The sequence below is a fragment of the Pygoscelis adeliae genome, unplaced genomic scaffold (genome assembly GCF_000699105.1).
Source record: "Pygoscelis adeliae isolate BGI_AS28 unplaced genomic scaffold, ASM69910v1 Scaffold410, whole genome shotgun sequence".
In the NCBI taxonomy this organism is placed as follows: Eukaryota; Metazoa; Chordata; class Aves; order Sphenisciformes; family Spheniscidae; genus Pygoscelis; species Pygoscelis adeliae.
Genome location: NW_008823913.1, coordinates 3187715 through 3208948, shown reverse-complemented (window position 1 = coordinate 3208948; position 21234 = coordinate 3187715). Strand labels below are relative to the sequence as shown.

Sequence of the window (21234 nt, the reverse complement as noted above, 5' to 3'; positions counted from 1 at the left end):
CCCCGTCACTCTTATGGGGGGTTTTGTTTACCCACGCGGGAGCTGGCCGGGGCCGCCCCCCGACCCATTGGCCGCCTGGCGCCCCTCCCCGGTGACGTCACGGGGCGGGGCGCCTGGCCCTTGCCGTCCCTCGCGAGGCGCGGGAGGCGGAACGGGGCTGTTAATTATTCATCCCCCTAAATTCCGCCTTTGGCTTTTGGGGTGTCCCTCGGAGCGCGTCGGGATGCGCGTCCTCTTCGGGGCGAGGGGGCGTCCCTGGGGCCGGTCTGCTTTGTGGCTGTGCCGGGGAAAATCCCCTTGGCGCGGTGCGTGCAGCATGGCGGTACAGCCCTCGCGAGGGAGGCGAAGAGGCTTTTTTTTGTTCGGGTTCCTCCTGCCGCCTGTACGGAGTCAGTGGCGAATACACTTAGTGCTTCCAGGGGTTCCTATTGGTTCTGGACTGGTAGGTGCAAATACAAGTCACAGAAGCAGGCTCTGGGCGGCTATTTAGAAATGGATAGACAACAACCTATACACTTGCTTTTGCACTTAATTTTGCAATTTCTTTCAGATTGCTTAGATTTTCAGGAAACCTAGCTGTCATGTGCTTGACCAAAGCACAGACTGTGGTGTTGTCTAAGAACAAGAAAGAAATAGTTGCCTTAGGTTTTTACACTGCTTTCCACAGAATAATGAACAGCAGCTGTGGAACCTGCTACTGCTCAAATATCGGAGTGAAGTGAGACTGGATTTGTTCACCATTTTGAGAGCAAGCTAAGAAATGATTCAAGTTTTGAATCTTGCCTTTAACATCACAAAGCAACAAGTTCTGTGGTTCTTAGGGTGTATATCAAACACTTAGGATTGCCTTCTTTTTGAAGAGAGCAAATACAGTTTTGTCAAAAGAGCTTTGGAATTCTTTAATTTCTGTAGTTGAAGGACTTGGTATATTGACTCTGAAAGAGGCCAGGTTGCCTTTAGAAATGTGAACTAAAAGAGCTTCTAGGAATGCCTTGAAGAAAAATATTTTCCTTTTATGTTCAACTTGCTGAACTCCTGCAAGTATTGAACTCATGTTTCAATTAGTGATCTAAAGGGTCTGATCCAAAGTCAAAACATCTTTGCTTGTGGTGCCTTTCATTCTGAAACCCTCAGGTTTTTTTACTATTTCTGTGAACATAAACAGGATCTGTATCTTTCTGACATTAAGAGTTCAAGCAGGGAATTTAAAGGGAACATCACGTTTAACTTCTAGGACTGTATTTCTTGTCTTCTGTCTTTCTCCTACAATCTGTTACCTCTAAAAAATGTGGCTTAATATCTAGCTGTTCTACAAAAGCAAGCTGTTTTCTCCAAACACTGTAATCATTTTTCCCTTTGCAGTTATGATTAAATTATCCTGAGACAATAGGTATATGATATGACTGTATTAATAATTAAGTTATGCTCTTCATGCTAACTGGGTTAATATTTCAAACATACTAATGTATCCCTTATCAAATCTCTTTTCCTTCTCGGTGACTAACACAAGTCCAATCATTCTGATGTGTAGATACATGCTTTGGATGGCAACTCGTTCCCATTTCTGCTTTATTTTTTGGATTGCATATGTTCTGCTACATATCTTGTTCGTGGCTTGTCTCTGCCTTTGCAATTCTTTGTGTAAGAAATGTTCTTGTAGTAAGTTCTGCAGTAGTTCTTGAGTCTTTTCTCCTGCTGCTACCACAAGGCTAAGGTTAAAAAATAATAATAAAAAAACCCCAAACTAAACCTCTTTAAATCTTGCTGTGGTTGTTTCTTGTGCTAGGCCTGCTGTACAGATTACTTTTTTAAGACTTCTTTTGGAGCACAGTGACTGCTTCCTATAACGAAAGCCACATAAAAGATTGTTTATCTGCTCTATTTGTATTACTAGTATCGTACTGCTAGAAGAGTGGTTAACTGCTGCCCTGCACACAGTTCACAACTGTGATAAGTGTTTTGCATGCTCGTTTTAATAGTTGGATCAAGATACTGTAAATTCTTTATATTGGCTCTCATTTCTGTGTTGGTGCTATTGACCTACTCTGTCAGTCACCTGATAGCTGATGGCATAGTGACTGTGCAGTGTTCATGTTTGGGTTGCTCATTAGCTTGACACATATAGCGTGGTAACTGATGGCCTTTGACAGATCAGTAGATGTTGTTATGAATATTTAGAATCTGTAATTTTCAGGCAAACTCTAAAAAAGGCTTGCTTTCCAGCATAGCAGGAAAGGCTGGCCTTCTCTGTTTATGCATATAATGTCTCTTAAAGGCACTCTGAGGATTAAGAATGCAATTGGGTATTCTCTGTGTAGAATTTAGCTTTTATTATCTGACTGTGATTTTGGTAGTATCCATTAAGACTACTCTGGTAGGATGAGGAAGTATCTAATTGGCTTTGATCAGGACACTGGCCAAAAAGGTCTTTGCCTGAAGGCATAATTGTGCTGTGCTTGAAAGAGGAGGCGACATGGATCCCTGAATAGGGTGACAGACAGCATCTTACTTGGTAGATGCAATACAGCAAGATTTTTGCTGAAAGCCAAAGTGCAAGTATCTATTGTATGTTTATTGTTGGACATAGCAAGTGTTTTCCAAGATGCCTTGTCAGTTGCTATATTGGAACTGACCACTAGAACTTCAAAGACAATTAACTTTCTCCAATCCCCTGCCTCTTTGCTGTAACCTTCTGCATGGATGTCTTAAAGAGCATACCTGGTATATTTTAGAAAGTGCTTGTGCTTCATGGAGAACTGTTTGAATCTCCTCCTTCATTAGAAATGTGATGTGGTAGATGCCACTAGTGCAACAGAACTGCTTGTTGCTGTGTTGAATGGAACTTGAATTGAGCAGTTTCATAGAAAAAAAGGGGCTGGTAGTGTAGCCACGCATTTGCTCTAAAGAGCACTTCCCTTGTTATCTAGAACTGTTGAATAACAAGTTTATTCTGGCCTTGTTGTAAGCTGCTAATTGTTCTGCTCTTTTCACCTACAGGTTGTGACTGTTTCTCTTCTGTCACTTGTGTGGAAAGTGCCACACACGCTCCAGAACAACAACGGCTTTTGCTTGCATATTCCAGTGTTTCTTTTGTCAGCGAGTTCAGCAAAGTTGTAATTCTTCAAGTGCCAGCCCTGAGCTGAGTGAGGAGCCACCAGCAGAAATGGTAAAAATGACAAAATCAAAAACGTTCCAGGCTTACCTGCCAAACTGTCATCGAACCTACAGCTGTATCCACTGCAGAGCCCATCTAGCCAATCACGATGAATTGATCTCCAAGGCAAGTGGTTTGTTTAGAGACCTCATCAATTATTTATTAACCAAAATGGTTATCACTGCTCCCAAGTAGATAAGGGATGCAAACTGATGCACGCTTCAAAGTACTTTCCCTGGGTTCACTCTTGGGTCATACATGTTGTATGCAGAGGACTGGGTATATTCTGGAAACTTTTGAATGTGACATAAAGGCTGATCTAATGTATTCCCTGTATTAACAACCTCTGTCTACTGTCAGGTAGGTAGTATTTGTGAGCTGTCATATCTGAAAAGTCTGCTAAGGAAAACTGTCAGAACAAAACATGGATCTCTGGGTAGAGGAATGATTCTGGTTATGGTTATTCCAGATAAAGATTATTTTGGACTCTGTTTGACTGAAGGTCACAAAAATGGCTGTTTCAACAATGTTCCACTGCTATTACGGAATCTATAAACACATTTACTTCTGCTGTATACCAGTTCCTAAGGAATATGATTAGTCAGAGATGTTCAAAATAGTCGGACTGTCTGAACTTAAGCTTAGAGGATGTGTGGATCCTTGAAACGGGCTAGGCCTGTCCTCCTTACCTGTTGCTGGAAGAAACCAATATTTGTGATGTATGAAATGCATAGGAAAATTTGGGGATAAATATTTGACAGACTGGTTCATTCTTTGCTTCAAATAAGCACCTGATGGATTTGCTCTTAATGGTGTCCTGGAGAAAACACTTCAGTTGCTTTTCAAACCTCTTAATACAAATTGCTTTCTATATAACTATTTTGTCAAATAAAATTTTTAGTGGCAAACCCTTTATAACTAACTTTATCTGTTGCTTCTGCCTGTTTATGTGTTCAGCAGTGCTAAGGTGATGCTGCTTCTGAGTGCTGAAGAGATGGGGGTGTGGGTTGAGAATGCTGCTACTTCTGAATTGAGGTTTTCTTTGGGTGAGGAGAAGGTATACCTGCTTGCTTATCTCTTAGGGTGTTACCAGGAAGTAATGGGTTTTCCCCATGCAGATTTTCTTGTGTTACTAATTTTTTTTGATCTTTGTTTAGTTCTCAAGACAACTTTTTGACTTGAATAGTAAAATTGGTGGCAGTTCTTGGCAGTGTTATTTATTGCTTGCTTACTACTGCTCTGCCTTTAGTCTCTTCCCCTAAACAATTCTTTCCCTCAACTTAGTACATGTATTGAAGCATGGAACTACAAATGTGACATGCTAAATGTGAAACAGTGAGCTAGCTACATATATAAAATTATGTGAAGAAGTTAAGAGGGAGGACTTTTTTTACTTGTATTAAGCTGAAAAAGTTCCTTACTTTCTTTATAGTGATTGATCTTACTTTGTTTTAAGGTCAGAAAAAAAAGAGAAATATTCAAATAGTAATGTGAATCCATTTGAATTTCATTTGTTTCCATGTTGACTTCAGAATTTGAATATAAGGGGTCTTTTTGGCAACACTGGATTCTAAATTGCAAGCAATCACAGCTTCATTCACTACATGTTCTGGGCCAAAAACTAGTGGGAGGGGTTACATCTTTCCTGAAACTTCAGGATGTAGATGCCTACATAAAGAATGAAACTTTGCTAGCTGTGTCTTTTGAGATGTATGAAAATGTGCTACCTGTACAAGCAAATTCATCGTTACCTGTAGTTTTAGCTTTCTCTGCAACTATGAAAGGACTCAACATGTTGCCTAGTGTTGAAATCAACTTGGTTGTTAGTGATTAGAGCATATATTTCTAGATATTTTTACTCTAACCTTGTGTTTTCTGCATCTAGGGAGGAACCTGGGGAAAGGGGGAGGAATGGGAAGAAGGCTGGTTGAGAATAGGAGTCCCAAACTAGGAGGTCATGGGCAGTAGGGATGTTGACAAACACTAGTCTGTACAGCTAAACACATGCACACATGTATGAGCAGTTGCTGTAATAATTTGTAACTCGGTCATCTTGGGGGGGAAAACACTGATTTGAAGGATACATAATGAGAGAACTAACAAACTGTATATGACTTAATTCAAATAAGTGTAATTTTGAAGTGATGTTAGCATGTCTTGGACGCTACTGATTTGCATTGTTAACAAGTCTGCAAGTGCTGGATTTTCTGTTTCTTTGGCAAATACTTCAAAGTGAATGTTAAACACTTTTTAAAAAAAAATACTATTAGGAGGAATATACCAGTCTTCATTACAATGGGGGGTGTTCAGAGGACAGGGAAAGAACCTGCACCTTCTTTGAAGAAGCGAATGGATATTTAGAATTGTATCCTACTATGACTACAGGCACAGAAGAGAAGTGACCTCTATCAGCAAGCAAACCCAGGCCTTAATAAAGAGCAGGGCAAAAAATTGATGCCATAGGAGGCACTTGTTGGATTTAAAATGTTCAAATAACACATAAAAAGTAACCAACAATTTAAAAAATTGACATAATTAAGTTTTGAGGGAAAACTTCTACAAGACTTTTTGAAGTCCAGGGGAGGTTGCCCCTTAAAGTGATTCTAAAATAAGTTTTGTGAAAGGCTTAACTGAAAGAGCTTTCTTCTGATTTGTTTGTAAGTGGTAGAGAATGTGCAGTGATTATTAGCAGTAGTTAATTTTATAGGAGGCGAATGTTGCTTGAAGAGTGGAAGTTCCAAAGCACTTGAGAATGGCTTGTATCCATTAAGTTCCAGTAATTGTTTAGAAACTCAGTCAAGGTCCAACAAATTACAAAGAAATACAAATACCTAATAGAAATCTTGGAACCTAGTGGCTATACTGCAAAGGATAATGCTTTGTTAGTCAAGGTTGACCTGCTTGAAAGACTGTTGAATCATCTTACAATGTGCCTTAATGCTTGGAATGGATGAAAATCTGGGTTACTTTGTATAGATGCCTGTATAAATATTGTCACTTTCTTCTGTCTCATTCATTGCAAAGCATATCTGACCAGAGGGGGAAAAAGTCATATGAAGTTACAGACAAGACTAGATGTGTCAATATTTTCAAGAACAAGTTCTGCATAAAGGTATATATACATAACTGTCATTGACTTCACTGGGAAATCCTTGCACCTTATGGGTAAAAGAACAATCTTGGTGGTTAAATTTAGTTCTCCAAGGCATTCGGTATGTCTGCTATTACGTTATTGATGAGAAGGAAAAGTCTTCAGCTTAAATAGATGCCAAAACATTTTTAGCCTTGCTTAGCAATCTGTTTTTGTTCTCCATTGCTTAACTGATGAGTTCAAGAGGAATTTTCTTAAGGGTTTATTGTCTTTAAGTAAATGTGCCGTTCTTGGCTTGATTCAATTTGGTAATCCCCCTTTGCTTATCATGTAAGGAGTACTTGGAAAGATAGTTGAGCCTTGTTGTGGTTTAACCCGGCAGGTGGTTAAATACCACACAGCTGTTCACTCACTCCCCAACACACAGTGGGATGGGGGAGAGAATTGTGGAAAAAATAATTCATGGGTTGAGATCAAGGCAGTTTAGTAGGACAGAAAAGGAAGGGAAAATAATAATAATGATAAAAGAATATACAAAGCAAGTGGTGCACAACGCGATTGCTCACCACCTGCTGACCGATGCCCAGTCAGTCCCTGAGCAGTGGTTGCCCCCCTGGGCCAACATCCCCCAGCATGATGTCATATGGTATGGAATATCCCTTTGGCCAGTTTGGGTCAGCTGTCCTGGCTGTGCCCCCCCAGCTTGTCACTGGCAGGGCATGAGAAGCTGAAAAGTCCTTGACTAGTGCAAGCACTACTTAGCAACAACTAAAACATCGGTGTGTTATCAACATTATTCTCATCTTAAATCCAAAACATAGCACTATACCAGCTACTAGGAAGAAAATTAACCAGCCGAAACCAGGACAGGCCTGTTGAATGCTTGAAGGCCATTTTTGTACCCTGCTGAAAAAGTTGAGAATGGGCCTAATTTCATAAATATTCTAGTGATAATTTTTTTTCTCTAAGAGGCTTCTAGTTTTTTTTGGGTTCTGTTTTTTTTTTCTTGGGGGAAGAATCTAGTTTTTGGGAGAGAAGCAGTCTTTGGAAAACATCCAAGAAGAGATCGAAGGTTTAAAGGAGCTGGAAAGTGTGTAAGAGAAGTGTTCTACTCTACGAGTGTTTTGACATAATTATTTCTGAAATACATTCAAGATGCTGTATAACTCAAGATAACTTGTCCTGCCTGACCGTCTTCACTTTGGGAAATATCATTTGCTAAATCTGCAGGCATGCAGTTTTTGGGGTGGAATTTAAGGTTATTCTCTACATATTGAACTTTATAACTTGCTTTATTAAAATCAGTAAATAATTGAATGAAAATGTACTTTCAAAAAATTTTTTAATACTTATCATGGAGTCATCTAGAACTTGCCTAGTAAGCAGCTGAGCAGCAGCAGCATCTCTAGTTGTCTGCAGTATTGAGGAGTTGGATCTGAGAGAAATACCAAATGGAACAAATCTTTCTTTCCCTGATAATTTTTTTTGTCTATAGCTTATGTTGAATTCAACTTTCTGAACTTATTTTGCAAATCTTGAAGTGACGGGATATCCTTACAGTCTCTGATGCATCTTAGTGAGAAGATAATTTCAGACATCAGAGCATTTTTATGTGTTTTGGGTTTACCTTAAGAATGCTGCCTATAAGAATACTGTCTTCTGAATTACTCAGTAATATTTCTTTGAATTGCATGTTTGTTCAGAATATTAATTCAGGTTGATCTATCTTAGCTTGTACAGTGAACTCTAGCAAATGAAAGGAAACTCAAGAAGATGAAACCAAAAAAACCCTATGACTTCTTTCATTTCCATTCTTTAAAATTATTTTTCCGTGTTATGAGTAGCTTGCAAGCTGTGCTTAAGAAAGATACTGTTAATGCCATTCTGACTTGCTTATAATAATGCCTGCCATACTTTTAATACATGCTAAGGTGGCAGTTTCTCTGGATGTTTTCTGTGGAGCATGATCTCTAGCCACACAATCTAATCCCATCTGTGGGGAATAATTAATTACATAAGCTTTTTGGTAGCTTCCTGTCCCCCACCCATGCCCTTAGGTATCCCTTAGGGTAGTAAATATATGTTCTGCTTAACTGATTACTTCCTTTTCTCCTGGGTAAAACAGCTAATCCTGGTGTTAGAGGTAATGATGGGTTTAACTTAGAAGCATAGATCATATCTAACTCTGCAGGTATGTACTAGCATGTAAGTGAAACACTTGTAAAGTTTCTTTACTACAAAATGTATTGATGACAGAGGTCTGTCAGGTGACTTGAAAGATCATAATACCAAACTACTGTTGCAGCTGACCTTAGTGTATTTCCTAAGCACAGTTAAACAGTTTTGCTTACACTATCAGACATTCTAGATGCTTTCAACTGTGCTGAAACAAAGTTATGGATGTTGTAGATCTTCCTGTAGGAATGGACAGCTAGTCAGAGGTGTGGTTTTTCTAGGCAAAAAGTTAAATCATAAATCAATGCAATATTAATTGAGGACCATGAAAAAGCAGACTTAAAGCAAGTTTGTTTTAACTGTGAATATTAATTGAACTGATAAATTGCCTAGCTTCTAAGTAAAAATCCTGGTTGACGTGAGTCATTGATGACAGTTGGTCACACCAGCCTCTATCTTCTAATTCCTCTCTACTGGGTAAGACATATTTAAGACTCAGTTTTAATAGAATGTTCTGTTTTAGTTATGATTTATGTATAGTGCTAGCTGTCTTGGAAGTGCTGAACAAATCTTGCAAAGTAAAAGTTTGCGTTTGCATAGGTGATGTTTATTCCTCAGAAGAGCAGTTTGTCTGGAGACTGGTTTGAACAGTTATGCCTTTTAGTCCTTGACACTGCCATTTAAAATATTCTCTTCTCTTTCATTTCCTTTGAGGAGTTGACACACAAAGCGTTTAACCTGTTGGTCTCTTAAAAATTCATATCAGTATAACTGAATCATACAGTACAAAGTGTGAGAAACTTAGTGCTGGTAAAAACAAATGTTTGTTCAGTATTAATTTTTTTCTGGTTATGCAAAATACTCTATAGCCAAGTTACAAGCTTAGTAAGCAGTTCAAGTGCCAAAATGAGTTGTCCTCTTTCAATTTCTAGTAATAGGATGCATCAGGAAGTAGAGCTTTGATAATAAATCTTTCTTATACCTGTTAGTAGGTGGACCCTACATGTAAATCAATACTCTGTGATCAAGAGAATGCATATGTGACAGATGTATACCTTTTTCTGTTTGAATACAGTTTTTTTGGGGAAAATCTCATCTATTCAATATGAATAAGAAACTGACTGCCAAGCTCTGACAAGTTAAGAAATTCATAAGAAAAATTAAAAGGCACGGGAATTTAAAAATTGATATCTTTACAGTGCTTTTACTTCAGTCAGTGTATAGGTGTTCCACATGGATGGATAGCAGACCATTAAATGCTCAATGACACATTGATGTTGTGGTTTGACACTGGGTTTAAAGGAAAATCTGAGTTGCCTAGACCCAAGTTCTGTATTCCAGAACACAGTAGCACAAGGTTGCCACAGGTTGCTGTCAAGTTGTCTGTGAGTGATGTAAACGTGGAGGAACTCACTCTTCCCAGCTGGGCAAAAAACCCAATTGTTCTATGGCATGTAAATACAATGTTTAGTCTCTAAACATGTATGTAGGTGAGCAAGATGAATCAGCCCAACTCTGCTAACAGGAAGCTAGAGAAGGTGGGAATGGAGGAGCTTTTCACAGTGGGATATTTGTGAACAGATTTTCTTTCTAAAACCACTGTCCCAGGAAAGGTTCTGTTTTGTGTTGCTTTTCCCTCCACTCTACCCTGATAATTCTGAAAATTAGAAGGTAATGAAGATGGCCATTTCTGAGGGGAAAAAAACCTAGGAGATTACAGCATAGTTAGGGCAACAAAGCAAAGGGTGCAAGAAAAGAAAAGTCATCTTTAAAAATACATCAGGAAAAAAGAACAACTAAAGCAGTACTTTCCAACCTGCAGTTTGTATTTCATTTGGCTAGAATCTTTTTTAGCTTATGAAACCAGGGGGGAAGGGCTGCTTTTTCTGCTATTCCTGGTATCCTGTTACTGCCCTCTGCTTAATTTTGAGAAAAGCAGGGTCAAAGGAGAGCTTTTATTAGGTGATGATTAAGTCAAGACTAAACATAAACTTGGCAGAAATAATTGCATAAAGTAGTTCAAAAGGTCTCCTGACTGTTGATTTGTTCTGAAGTCTTTTTCTTTCCCAGCTAGCTGGGGAACTTCAAGTATGGCATAAAAGTAGCTTTAAAAGTGATTGTGTAGGACCAGACAAAAAAACCCCACAGATTAATTTGTATGTGACTGGCATGTCTAATTACATGTAAATAGAGAAACTAACACATGATTAATAGGAGAGAGTACTTCTTGGAGTTTGAAAAGACTTGTGAATTCTAATTCACAACAGAGTTTTTAAAGCAAGGAGAAATGGCTGCAACTTCTTTAATTTAAGAATTTTTATAATAACCAAAAATAATGGTGGTCACGGCTTTGAAAAGTTCTTTTTCTTAATTTCAGGTACATGGAACAAGGAAGTTCTAGTTTAGGTTTACTTCTTCATTAATAAGAGGACCTTTAAAGTGTTTCCCTTGCTTTTTCTTAAATTTTGGGGTTGCACAACTGTAGTTATCTCTAAATTCATGTGTAGCTGATTCAGGCTAGTTACTCATTTGTTAATGGGGAGGTTTTGAGAGTATATACATAAATAGTTTTTGTCTTCATCTGCAATAAGCATTCTCTGCTTCGTTGTTGATTGTGAGACACTGGCTCTAAGTTAGAGAGCACCGTTTATTCTACGGAAACTACAGACTGTAGGTTTTGTACCGTTCTGCCAGTTTTGTGATGCGTTTTCAAGTATCTCAGGAGAACGGAACTAGTGATGGGTTTGTTTTAACGGTAGGTGTAAGGATTACTTTCTGGCAGAGCTGTTCAGACTCTGTACTCAACTGAGTCTCTCTCAGGGTCAGTCCTACTTGAAGTTTTAGCTTTCACTGTACTACATAGCCTATCTTTTTTTCCTTGCCTTGTGAAAAAGACTTGCAGTTCTGGATAATGGAGAGAGAGTACCTTTTCTTTTGTCTTTGCTATAGATGAAGAAATATGTTCTGTGCCCAAAAATCTTCATTTAATAATGCTTTTAAATGGTTGCTAAAATATAAAATATTAATGCTATAAACTGTTAAGTAAAACTTCTCGTCTTAAGGTGAGATTTTATGAGTAGCTAAGGGCTGTATGTAACTACACTGCCAACATTGCTACTTACAGTAGTCCAGAGTCACGATTTCTTTTAACATTCTTTGTTGCAGTATGTAATCTGGTTGATGTTGATGAAAACATGTTCATTTGTATACACTTCCCTTTTAGATCTTTTTTGCAAACTGTTCTGAGTAAGTAGTTAAGGTACAACAGTTACTGGTGTTGTGTTACTAATCATTAGACTGGCAAAATATCTATTTTGGTGTCAAGTGATTTCTAATTATATAACTAAATACCTGTCAGAAGAAGAATCCATTGCAGAAAGGTCCTTCTGCCTGTGGTTCCATGCCTAATGTTACTGAAACCATTCAAAAATATCCATGGTGAGATTTTTTCCTTCCAAAAACTTTCCATGTTGATCTAATGTAGGTTTCAGAAAAGTTGGTCTTTGATCTTCAATCCTAGAACTGCAGGGATTCTTAAAAACAATTGTACTTTCTCTTCAGCATGGATAAAATTGTTAATTTTCTTTGAAAGTGGGTTAGGGAAGGGAAATTCTGGGAAAAAAGTTAAGACAGTTTAGGAATTTTTTTAAATGGAATTCATTATGGAAGAGAAAAAACTCCAGTGTGATCCTGTTTGAATGGGAAATAATGGCTATGTCTAAATTACCAGATAATTCATACAGAAGGAACAAATCAACAGATGAAAGCAGTGATGTCTTACAGATATTGTGAATGTTTTACCTATGGCTGGATCTAGTCTGCTTACAAGTTTTGCCAGGATGTTTGTAGCTCAAGGCTGTCTGATCATAGGTTCAGGCCTTTATATCTTCATTAGTGTTTGTAGAGTGCACAGTAGAAGAGCTTCTGGTTTAGTTCAGTACAGAAGGAACAAAGATGTAGTTCATAGGCACTGAAACTGCTCTGCAAGCCAAACCAATCCCCATTAAGTGTGGTTGATTAGGGGTTTTACTTCCAAACTGTGCTACTGCTCTGAACTAAAACATTAATTTAGATCCAGCCAAAAAGTCCAACAGTCATCTTTTGTCCATAATCTCTCAGGAATGTGAGAGATTTGAAAGCATATGGCTGTGCTGAGCCGTTTGATGGTAACAGTTGTTTTATTAAAATAAAGCCGAGGTTATAAACTGATCAGATGCATTTCCTGAATAAGTGTGCTGGTTTTATGATTGGTCCAGAATTTTGCTGGTCTTACATTAAATGATGCAATGAAATTGAAATAAATCATCTTTTGGGTGCAGTGGGAGAAGACAGAGGAGGTGGAAATAATTCCCTTTTGAGTTAAAAGCAAATTTTATCTAGCATGAAGGAAATTCTCTAGGAAAATGAGAATGGATATCTTGCACAGAGGGGTAGGAAAAAAGTATGTTTTGTTTGCATTACAGATGTCTTACTTTAAACAATACTTAACTTAAAACAGTTGCTAAAAACCTAATGTGGGTGAAAACTTTGACCAGGCTTTCCTATAAAGAGTTGGTATAAACTTTTAACTTAAAGTAATTCATTTGAAATAGTTTATAGCTGTATTATGTTTATATGCTTACTAACACATCCTTCTGGAACTGTTTTCTTGTTTGGTGGGTTTTTTGTGGGTTTTAACAAGTGCAATTTTTTTTAATGCAGTCCTTCCAGGGAAGCCAGGGACGAGCCTACCTCTTTAATTCTGTGTAAGTATGTTGTTATGGTTATGCACACTACCTACAGAGTGTAATTTTTTTGTATACTTCATAAGTGAAAAACAGTAGGAATTAGCGTAGCTGAACTTTGCCCTGTTCTTTTTAACATTGGCTTTATTCGCCAGCAACAGTTATTATAGAGCTCAGTTACTGAGCTGATTGGTAAGTATGCCTATGCACATATTATTATCTTATATTTTAAGTAATTCTGCTAATAGCTGAAAGTTTAGGGGAGGGTGTTAATATGAAATTCCTTTTGTGTATGTAGTGGTAACTGTCTTGAGTAAGAGTTGCCATTCTGAGATATTCCAATGACTGTAAACTTGCTTTAGACAACTCTGCGGTAGTCTAAAGAAGAATTTTCCAGTGTGATATACAGGTTAATGTTCCAGTAAACTTGGTACATCTTAAATGACCTTGAATATTGCAAATGTGCTAGAGGCAGAAGGTCTCTGATCTTATCAAGCCTAACATTTGTAATTTTAGGCACATCCTACCCATGATATAAGGCTCTTTGAATTTGCTAATAGATGTATTTTTAAGCTTCTAATATGCAGGATTGCATTTTTGTCTTTATTTTTCAGCAGTTGATTGTGTTGCAGCATTTTGGAAAAAAGAAATGCAGTTAAGTGTGTCAGTCTATTTTAGACCAGGATAATGGAACTGTAACTGTAAAGGATTTGATTGCAGATCCTTGAAATTCTTTTTATATGTAGTTTTTCAGTGGTGACTTGGGACTTCTAGTGTAATTGTAGTAGTAAGAACCTGGTAATACAACAGCAAAAATGGCAAAATCTTGCTCTTGTATAACACTGTCTAAAAACTTCATTTAATGGTCTTGCCTGATGTTTTCTGCACAGACTCTTATTCATGAAAAAGCTTGATGCAGTGCTTCATGGGATGTTTTGGTTTTATATTGCTGTTTGTTCATTATGGTTTAGTCTGCTGATCTGTAGCAAAGAAATATTTATGAGGCTTTTTCCTTGCTGCTATTTTGGAGTTGGTTCTGAATTCAACTGTTGGTGCTGATTTACTGCTACAGACTTCCATTATAGATGTCTCAAATTGTTTTTGAAGAAAAGTCCAAAACTGTAGAGGTGTCCAGTTACTGCTTAGTGTTTTGTTCTCTAGAAGTTTAACTATTTAGCTTGTCTTTGATGGGAGTAAGTGGGCATGACCGACAATTTGCTGTTTAGACTAGCCACTTGAAAAACAAAAAACAAAACCCTTTTTTCTTCCTGTCCCTTCAGCTCAGTGTAACAGAGGAAGTGACTTTTACAGCATTGAATAAGTTAGGCACTCTTTTAACTATTCTTTGTCCTCTGGAGAAAAGGTGGGTAATGGGTAAGAAAAGAAACACTCTCGTGCAGTTAATGTAGAGCAATTTCTCCTTTTTTTTTTTTCAGGGTAAATGTGGGCTGTGGTCCAGCAGAGGAGCGAGTTCTTCTGACAGGTTTACATGCTGTAGCAGATATCTATTGTGAAAACTGTAAAACCACTCTTGGATGGAAATACGTAAGCAATATACTTAAGTCTTCAATAGATGGTTGTATGTTGAAGCACAGATATTTGAGTAGGCCATTGAGTAGCACCTGTACTGGTAGTTTAGGTGAGTTAGCTCTAGTGCTTTTGCATATATCACTGTAATGTAGTTTTGCTTCCTTACATCTGCTGTAGGGTTGTAGTAGATAACTTTATTCTGGACTGCAAAACAAGCATAAACTATAGGTGCTATTACAGCTATCTAATACTTCTATAACATCTTTTTGCAAGATTACCAACCACATACACTAAACTGGATGGAAGAAATTGTCAAAGTGGGTCTTTAATTTCTTGGCTTGCAAGAGTTGGTTCATGTAGCAAAAATACAAATTATGATAAATGGTACTGAGCATGTTTACACTGCTTACAACAAATGTGAACTTGATTCTGTTGTTTGAAAAGTTATCTGTGCACTTGCACAGTTACCTGTAACACTTGCAGCTGTGTTGCAAGTTTGAAGTTTTGAAAATGTTAGCTTCTGGGTGTTGCATGTCAGACTTTCATGGATTGAGTATAGCTTCAGATCTTATAGAAAGACATTGTCCTAATGCATTCCCTCTGAATGACCTTTCGAAAAGGTTCCTGTTCCCTCTTTTCATTGCTTCTGGGAATAAGGAAACTGAACACACATAACATGCCACTTCCTAACCTTCACTGAAAAAAAGCATTAAAATTCCCTAAGTGGTAAGAGAACGTGGAAAGTTCTAAAGAAAGATCTGTTGTGCAGTGGATCTGCTGATTCCGCTTATGAGAAGCTTACTCCTATTTCCTTCTCAACCCTCTTCATCCTCTTTCCTCCTTCCCACCCTTGATTTGGTGTAACTGATATGGGATGTTAACTCTAGTGTCTCCGGGTTTGTATTTTTAATGCAAGTTTGTTTAAAATACTTAATTTCCCCAGCTTAATTCAGTGTCTTGATTTTTCTTCTTTACAGGAACATGCTTTTGAGAGCAGTCAGAAATACAAAGAAGGAAAATTTATCATTGAACTTGCCCACATGATAAAAGACAATGGCTGGGAGTGAATCATAACCTTTTTCCTTCTGTTTGGACAATATTCTGTGGAACATGCTTTACAAAGACTAACGCAAAGTAAAGGAAGAGCTTGGCTAGAGTGGCCCTGAGAATATCACTGAACTCTGAAACCTCACAAATGAGTAGTGTAGTGTAAGTGGCTATTTCAGGCCATGTTTGCCTTTTCTCCTTGTGTAAGTTCCCTCTTTTTGTACATGTATTATTGTGTGAACAGTTGTTTTGGAACATTTTGGATGACCTTTTTCTAAACTCTCTCAAACTAGAGAAACAGTTCACTAATTGAAAACGGATTTTACTGGTTAGCATCTATCTTTGATCTATGCCTTTAATGCTACCTTCTGCTGTGCATGCTTCTTGCCTAAACACCTACACTCCAGTCCTGTAGAAGTTCTATATCTGAGCAGTCCGAAAGAATGTATGGGATGGGGTGCTTTTTTATATGTAGCAATTTCTGATGTGTTTGGCAGTGAAGAGGATGCAGTATTGTAGTTATTAATTTCTTTTTTAAATTGGAGTGTACCACAACCTATGTACATCTTGTAGGTGAATTGGTTAAAGGTACAGTGCTCACTTTAAAAAAATTCAATTGCACTGACTGAAGTTAGCAGGTCTCAAGTTGTTAGAAAAGGTTATGCTAGACGTTTGGTATCTTAATGAAATACCTTAGAAGGATTGTAAACCAATAATGCTATAGAACATGTTCATTTAAGACCAACATACTCCCTAAGGATTTTGCTGGATAAGAGATTTATAAAACTATAGCTTGCAAGATTGAAAAGGCAGAAAAATATATGCATCTTGTACTTTGGAAAAAAAATTAGTTGGTGTATTAAAGTTTTGGTACTGTACCTTTGCCAGTAACAGGGACTTGTGCATCAGTGAAGTTTTATGGCTGGTTCCATGTAACTGTATAGTCCTAATGCACTGGACAAAGAGGTTGATATCAAGGAAAACTTGTTGAAGTATTCTGCTTCTGCTACAGTTGAACAAAAATATTTATTTTTGTGAGATATGGCCAGAGCCTGACGTGAAAATTAATATGTACCTGTAGGAGAAGGAGGGGCAATAAGAGGGAAGGGAAGTTTAACTCAGTTTTTCATAAAATAAGATAGTTTTTAGAACTTGGGGGGTGGGGAAAGGGTTTCTTGGTTTGCTGGCTAAATCATTCCCAAGTACCTTTTTATAATAAAAATTTATATGAAACTTCTCTTTTGTTCTCATGCTGTTTCTTAAATGGAATGAGTTAATGAGAGAGACTTCTGGAAAGTGTATGCACAATATTAGCTGTTGGTATTTGTGCATGCAAATTCTGAGCAACTATGAAAGAAATGATCTGTAAATTTGCTAACTTTATTTTCAAATTAAACAGTCTCTGAAGACTTTTGTATTTTAATCCTTTTAAAGCTTGAGGACAAAATGTTTGGGAAAAACCTTTAACACTACATAAATACTATAACTGAACAATATGGAAGCCTTGCAGTACAAAATCATTTTCTCTCAATAAGAATTCTAATATGGCATCTGCAAAATTAGTCATAGGTGCTGTTGCTGCTGTTACATTTTTTGAAATCTCCGATAGGCTTTCTGAACTCTGCTGCACTTTAGAGATTTTTGTCATACATGAAAAATTATGCCAATGGGTAGGGGCAATACAAATCTTTAAAACCAGCTTTCTGGTGTCTTTGTGGAGAGGATGAGAGAGAAGAGAGTTCGCCTATGTGTACGTATTCTCTGTGATGCAGGCTGGCTAAACTGCATTCAAGATGTTGTAGTGATCTATACCTAGGAATTAAAAATGTAAGAATTGGAAAGAGTTAAAGCTGTTGGGTTTCAGTCCAGAGACCTGAGGTGGTACATTCATGTTCAGTCTAGATTTTGTGGCTTACGTGTTACTACTTCATGTTCACATCATCAGGCTTCAAAGTCTCCTTTTTAACAATGTTATTGAGGCAAGATGGGCTTTGGTGTTGCCTGTCTCTTGATCTTTTTGACCTGGAATTCTTGGGATTTTGTTTTCCTCCACTGTAATGTATGTTGCCAAGAAAGAAGGCACTAAAACTTCTATCAGCAAAAAGTTTGTGTTGGCTTCAAAGTCCAGTTGCAATGTTGATACTTGTGAACATGCTTATGTGAAGTTTGTATATCTTCGGGCTTTTCTTATCTCCTCGCTACAGACTTGTTGAAGCAGTACACTGGACTGAAGACAAAAGTAATGGCTGCTTTTCAGTAGAGAGTTGAAATTAAAGAAAATATGTAAAGTATTAAAGACTTTTCTCTCTAAAATTGGGGGTTTGGCTATCTCGTGTTAGCAAGTTAATGCTGTCTGTAATACAGTCTGATTCTTACTTAGAAATTCAACCTCTTTCTTCAGTGCATTATTTATATTTCAAACTGGACATTTTCACCAAAACCTTAATTAACTTTGATGCCAAAGGTTGGGACTTCATCAAGTGCTTAGCACATAGAGCTTCAGACTACTGGCATAAAGAGTTAATGATCTGTATGTGATGTTTATGGCTTTTAAGAGAACCAAACAAAGCAATATTCTTTTTGGTCTTTTAAGAGTGGATGCTTAGAAGGAGTAAAGAGTAGAACTAGTACAGAATTGCTATTTCATGCTGCCATGTAACAATTCCCGAGGCTCATTCTATTGAGGGAATATGTGAATTTTCTTCCTGTGTTGCTTGGCAGTGTCAATGATTATTTTCTCCCCTTGTAAAGATATAGAGAGTTCTTGTTATTGGTTTTGGTGAAAGTAAAATCCAGATAGCAATGGCTGCTGGCTGATGTGAAGAGGTCAGTCTGGTCACTGAACCCTCCAGCAGTCATTTGAAAGAAAAATAAACTTACTTGAAAAAAATTTTACTAAAGCATTTTCCCTCTAACCAATTTTTGTAATATATTAAAGATTATATTTAAAGTTTGTATGTGTTTGCTCTGGGCAAGTTTACTTCCCCTCCAACTTGAGCACTTTTGTTACTTGTACTGGTTATTTTTATTGTTGGTCTTAACATTTATTTTGTATTTTGTTTTTTATAAACTTAACAAAAAGCTTTTGTGAACCTTTGTTTCTTGCTGGCTCTTTCTTGGACCAAATGAACTGACTATGAGCTGGCTTAGAAGAAATGTTCATTGGGATGCATAGGAATTTGCTAGCAAAAATGTACATGTATTGAAAGTTTTTTCCTCTGAACCTCTAAAGCCACACCTGTCCTAAAGTAATTAATCATAATTTGATGTGAGTTTAGTAATCTGACCACACATTCTGTCTAGGTCCAAAATAATGGCTGTTAACAGTGGTGTTCCAGGACTGAGTCTGCCTCCAAACGCTATAGAGGTATTCTTTGGCTGGTCACCCTAAGTACCTTTTTGATTAATAAAAGGCAATGCTGCCATCTATAAAAATTCTGTTAAGTTGCAAATTTGCTGTGAAGTAAGCTGCAGAATTTAGTGAGGGATTGCTGACACATCAACCTAACCAGTCTTGCCTATATGCTTTTAGCAGTCTAGTAATCTCAATTTTATCTGCCAGTAAGAAGAGCCAGAATGTGAATTTCCCTTGTTCATTGTAAGCTATACAATGACAAACTGTATTAATGAAGTTTGTTATAATTCCATCTTAATTTCCCGCTAGCCAGGCCTAGTATAATGGCCAATCTGAGTGGTATGCCTTGCATGCTTGCAGTCTTTCACAATCCATGGGGGAGGAGGGGGAATAGTTTATGAAATTTCTTTGAATTAAAATCTGGCCTCAGAGGTTCTGACAAAGTCATTACTGTGCCCATAACCAAATGGTCATCCGTATTTCTTATTGGTATATCAAGTTAGTGCAAGAGTTCATGAATGCTGTGTACCATTTTTGGTGGACTTAGGCTTCCCTCTGAATAATGCTTGTAGAGCTTTTTCTGCACGCTCATCTCAGCAGTCAGATTGCAACAGTAGTGACCTACAGTCTCGCAGACCAAATTTTGAACATCTCCGTTCTTTGATAATGGCAATGAGTGGAAGAAGCAGTCAAAATAATTGTTAAACTTTTTGGACATTTTATTGTACTTCATTGAAACTCATGTTAAGCCAACCAGCAGTATAAACACTTACTGCAAAAGGAACAGACACTTCAGAGGTTTCTTTTAAAAGGACTGTTACAAATGGTTTAAGGCCTAAAGCATGAGTCATAAATGGCATTTGAGTTGTGCCTCATTGTTTCTTAAACTCTTTACAATGCTTTCTTTTACAGGTGACATGGCTGTGTTGCTGTTTTGTCCTAGCAATACTGTACATCATTTGTTGTTTCACTATATTGCATCTACTTGAGGTATCACAATAAAAGCTTTCAATTGTTTTGTTGAGTTGCTTGTTATTTTTGTGCTGTCTTTTCTTGCTAATTTAGATTCTCATGCTTTATTCTCTGATAAGATTAGAGGGAAAAGCCAGTGCTCTTAGTTGCTCTTAAGTTTCTAAATGTGGGTTGAATCTGATTTTTACAAGGTTTTTAAGAATGTCACTAAACATCTGTTTTTTTCCTTTTGCTAATCTTTCCAAAATGTAGACAGTTGTGTTGCTACTTGTAGAGCTTTTTGCCCATTTTTGAGCCAATCATGGAACTTCTGCAAAGTGCTTTCAAAAAGAGTCAGTCCGTGTACACCCCAAAACTACCTTTCAAAGAAATTGAAGGAAGTGTGGGCATGCTTTCTGTTGTGTTATCTTGGTCATCTGTAGACCAGAGGAGCACTCTGAGCACAGGCATTCAATCTGTTGTTTCTGCTTTGGTTGAGAGGAACTTCTGTAGTTCCTCTAATCAGATTAACGGTCTTCTTACGTGTTAATGGAGTTAAAGTCCCTGCTGTGAGTCAGTAACAAGGATGTGATAAAAATTGGTCTTCTCCATCCAAGAGTCCAGGTCACAGTGGGCTTCATACTGACTTGAATTTATTCCACCTCTGTATTTGCAGGAGGCAGTGTGCTGTGTGTGTAACTGTGAAGGGCTCTCGCCAACATTCAGACATGAACTTTTCCCTGAAGATCATGTCAGTACATCACCAGCTGTCTGTAGCAGCAGGCATAACAGTGGCTCTCAGGCTCTACAGTGGAAAAATCTCTGTGCAAAATAGCAAGTTTGGATAAGAAGGGATGATTAAATAGGAGGGAGATGATTTCTGTGATAAGCTGGCTACTTTCCTACTGTAGCCCCAGTATGTGGTTTGCTTGTTTACAGTGAGGGGACACTTGGCTCATGTTCAACCTGCCATCCACTGTAACCCCCAGGTCCTTTTCAGTTTGAAAATCCAGTCTATGGCACTCATTGATGGTTTAGTAAATTGTTAGGCTGAGCAAAGCAATGTTTTCTCCTGAAGATTAATCTGAAGATGGTCATATTGATCTTAATGGTTGTGATTACAAAAGCAAAGGTAAACTGGGACTTTATTACGAAAGGCTTCATATTTAAAAGACTCCAACCAATATCTCAGTTTAAACAAATAAAA

The 21234-nt window shown here is 37.6% G+C and overlaps 1 protein-coding gene across 1 annotated transcript; it reads left to right on the top strand.

The window, feature by feature from the left end:
- The first annotated feature begins 2996 nt into the window (after window positions 1-2996).
- On the top strand, window positions 2997-20100 carry YPEL1 (yippee-like 1 (Drosophila)). Its single transcript, XM_009318640.1, has 4 exons — window positions 2997-3280; window positions 13122-13165; window positions 14581-14689; window positions 15652-20100. Exons 1-4 carry the CDS (start codon window positions 3164-3166, stop codon window positions 15739-15741), a joined length of 360 nt encoding a protein of 119 aa, XP_009316915.1. The 5' UTR covers window positions 2997-3163; the 3' UTR covers window positions 15742-20100.
- The last annotated feature ends 1134 nt before the right edge of the window (window positions 20101-21234 follow it).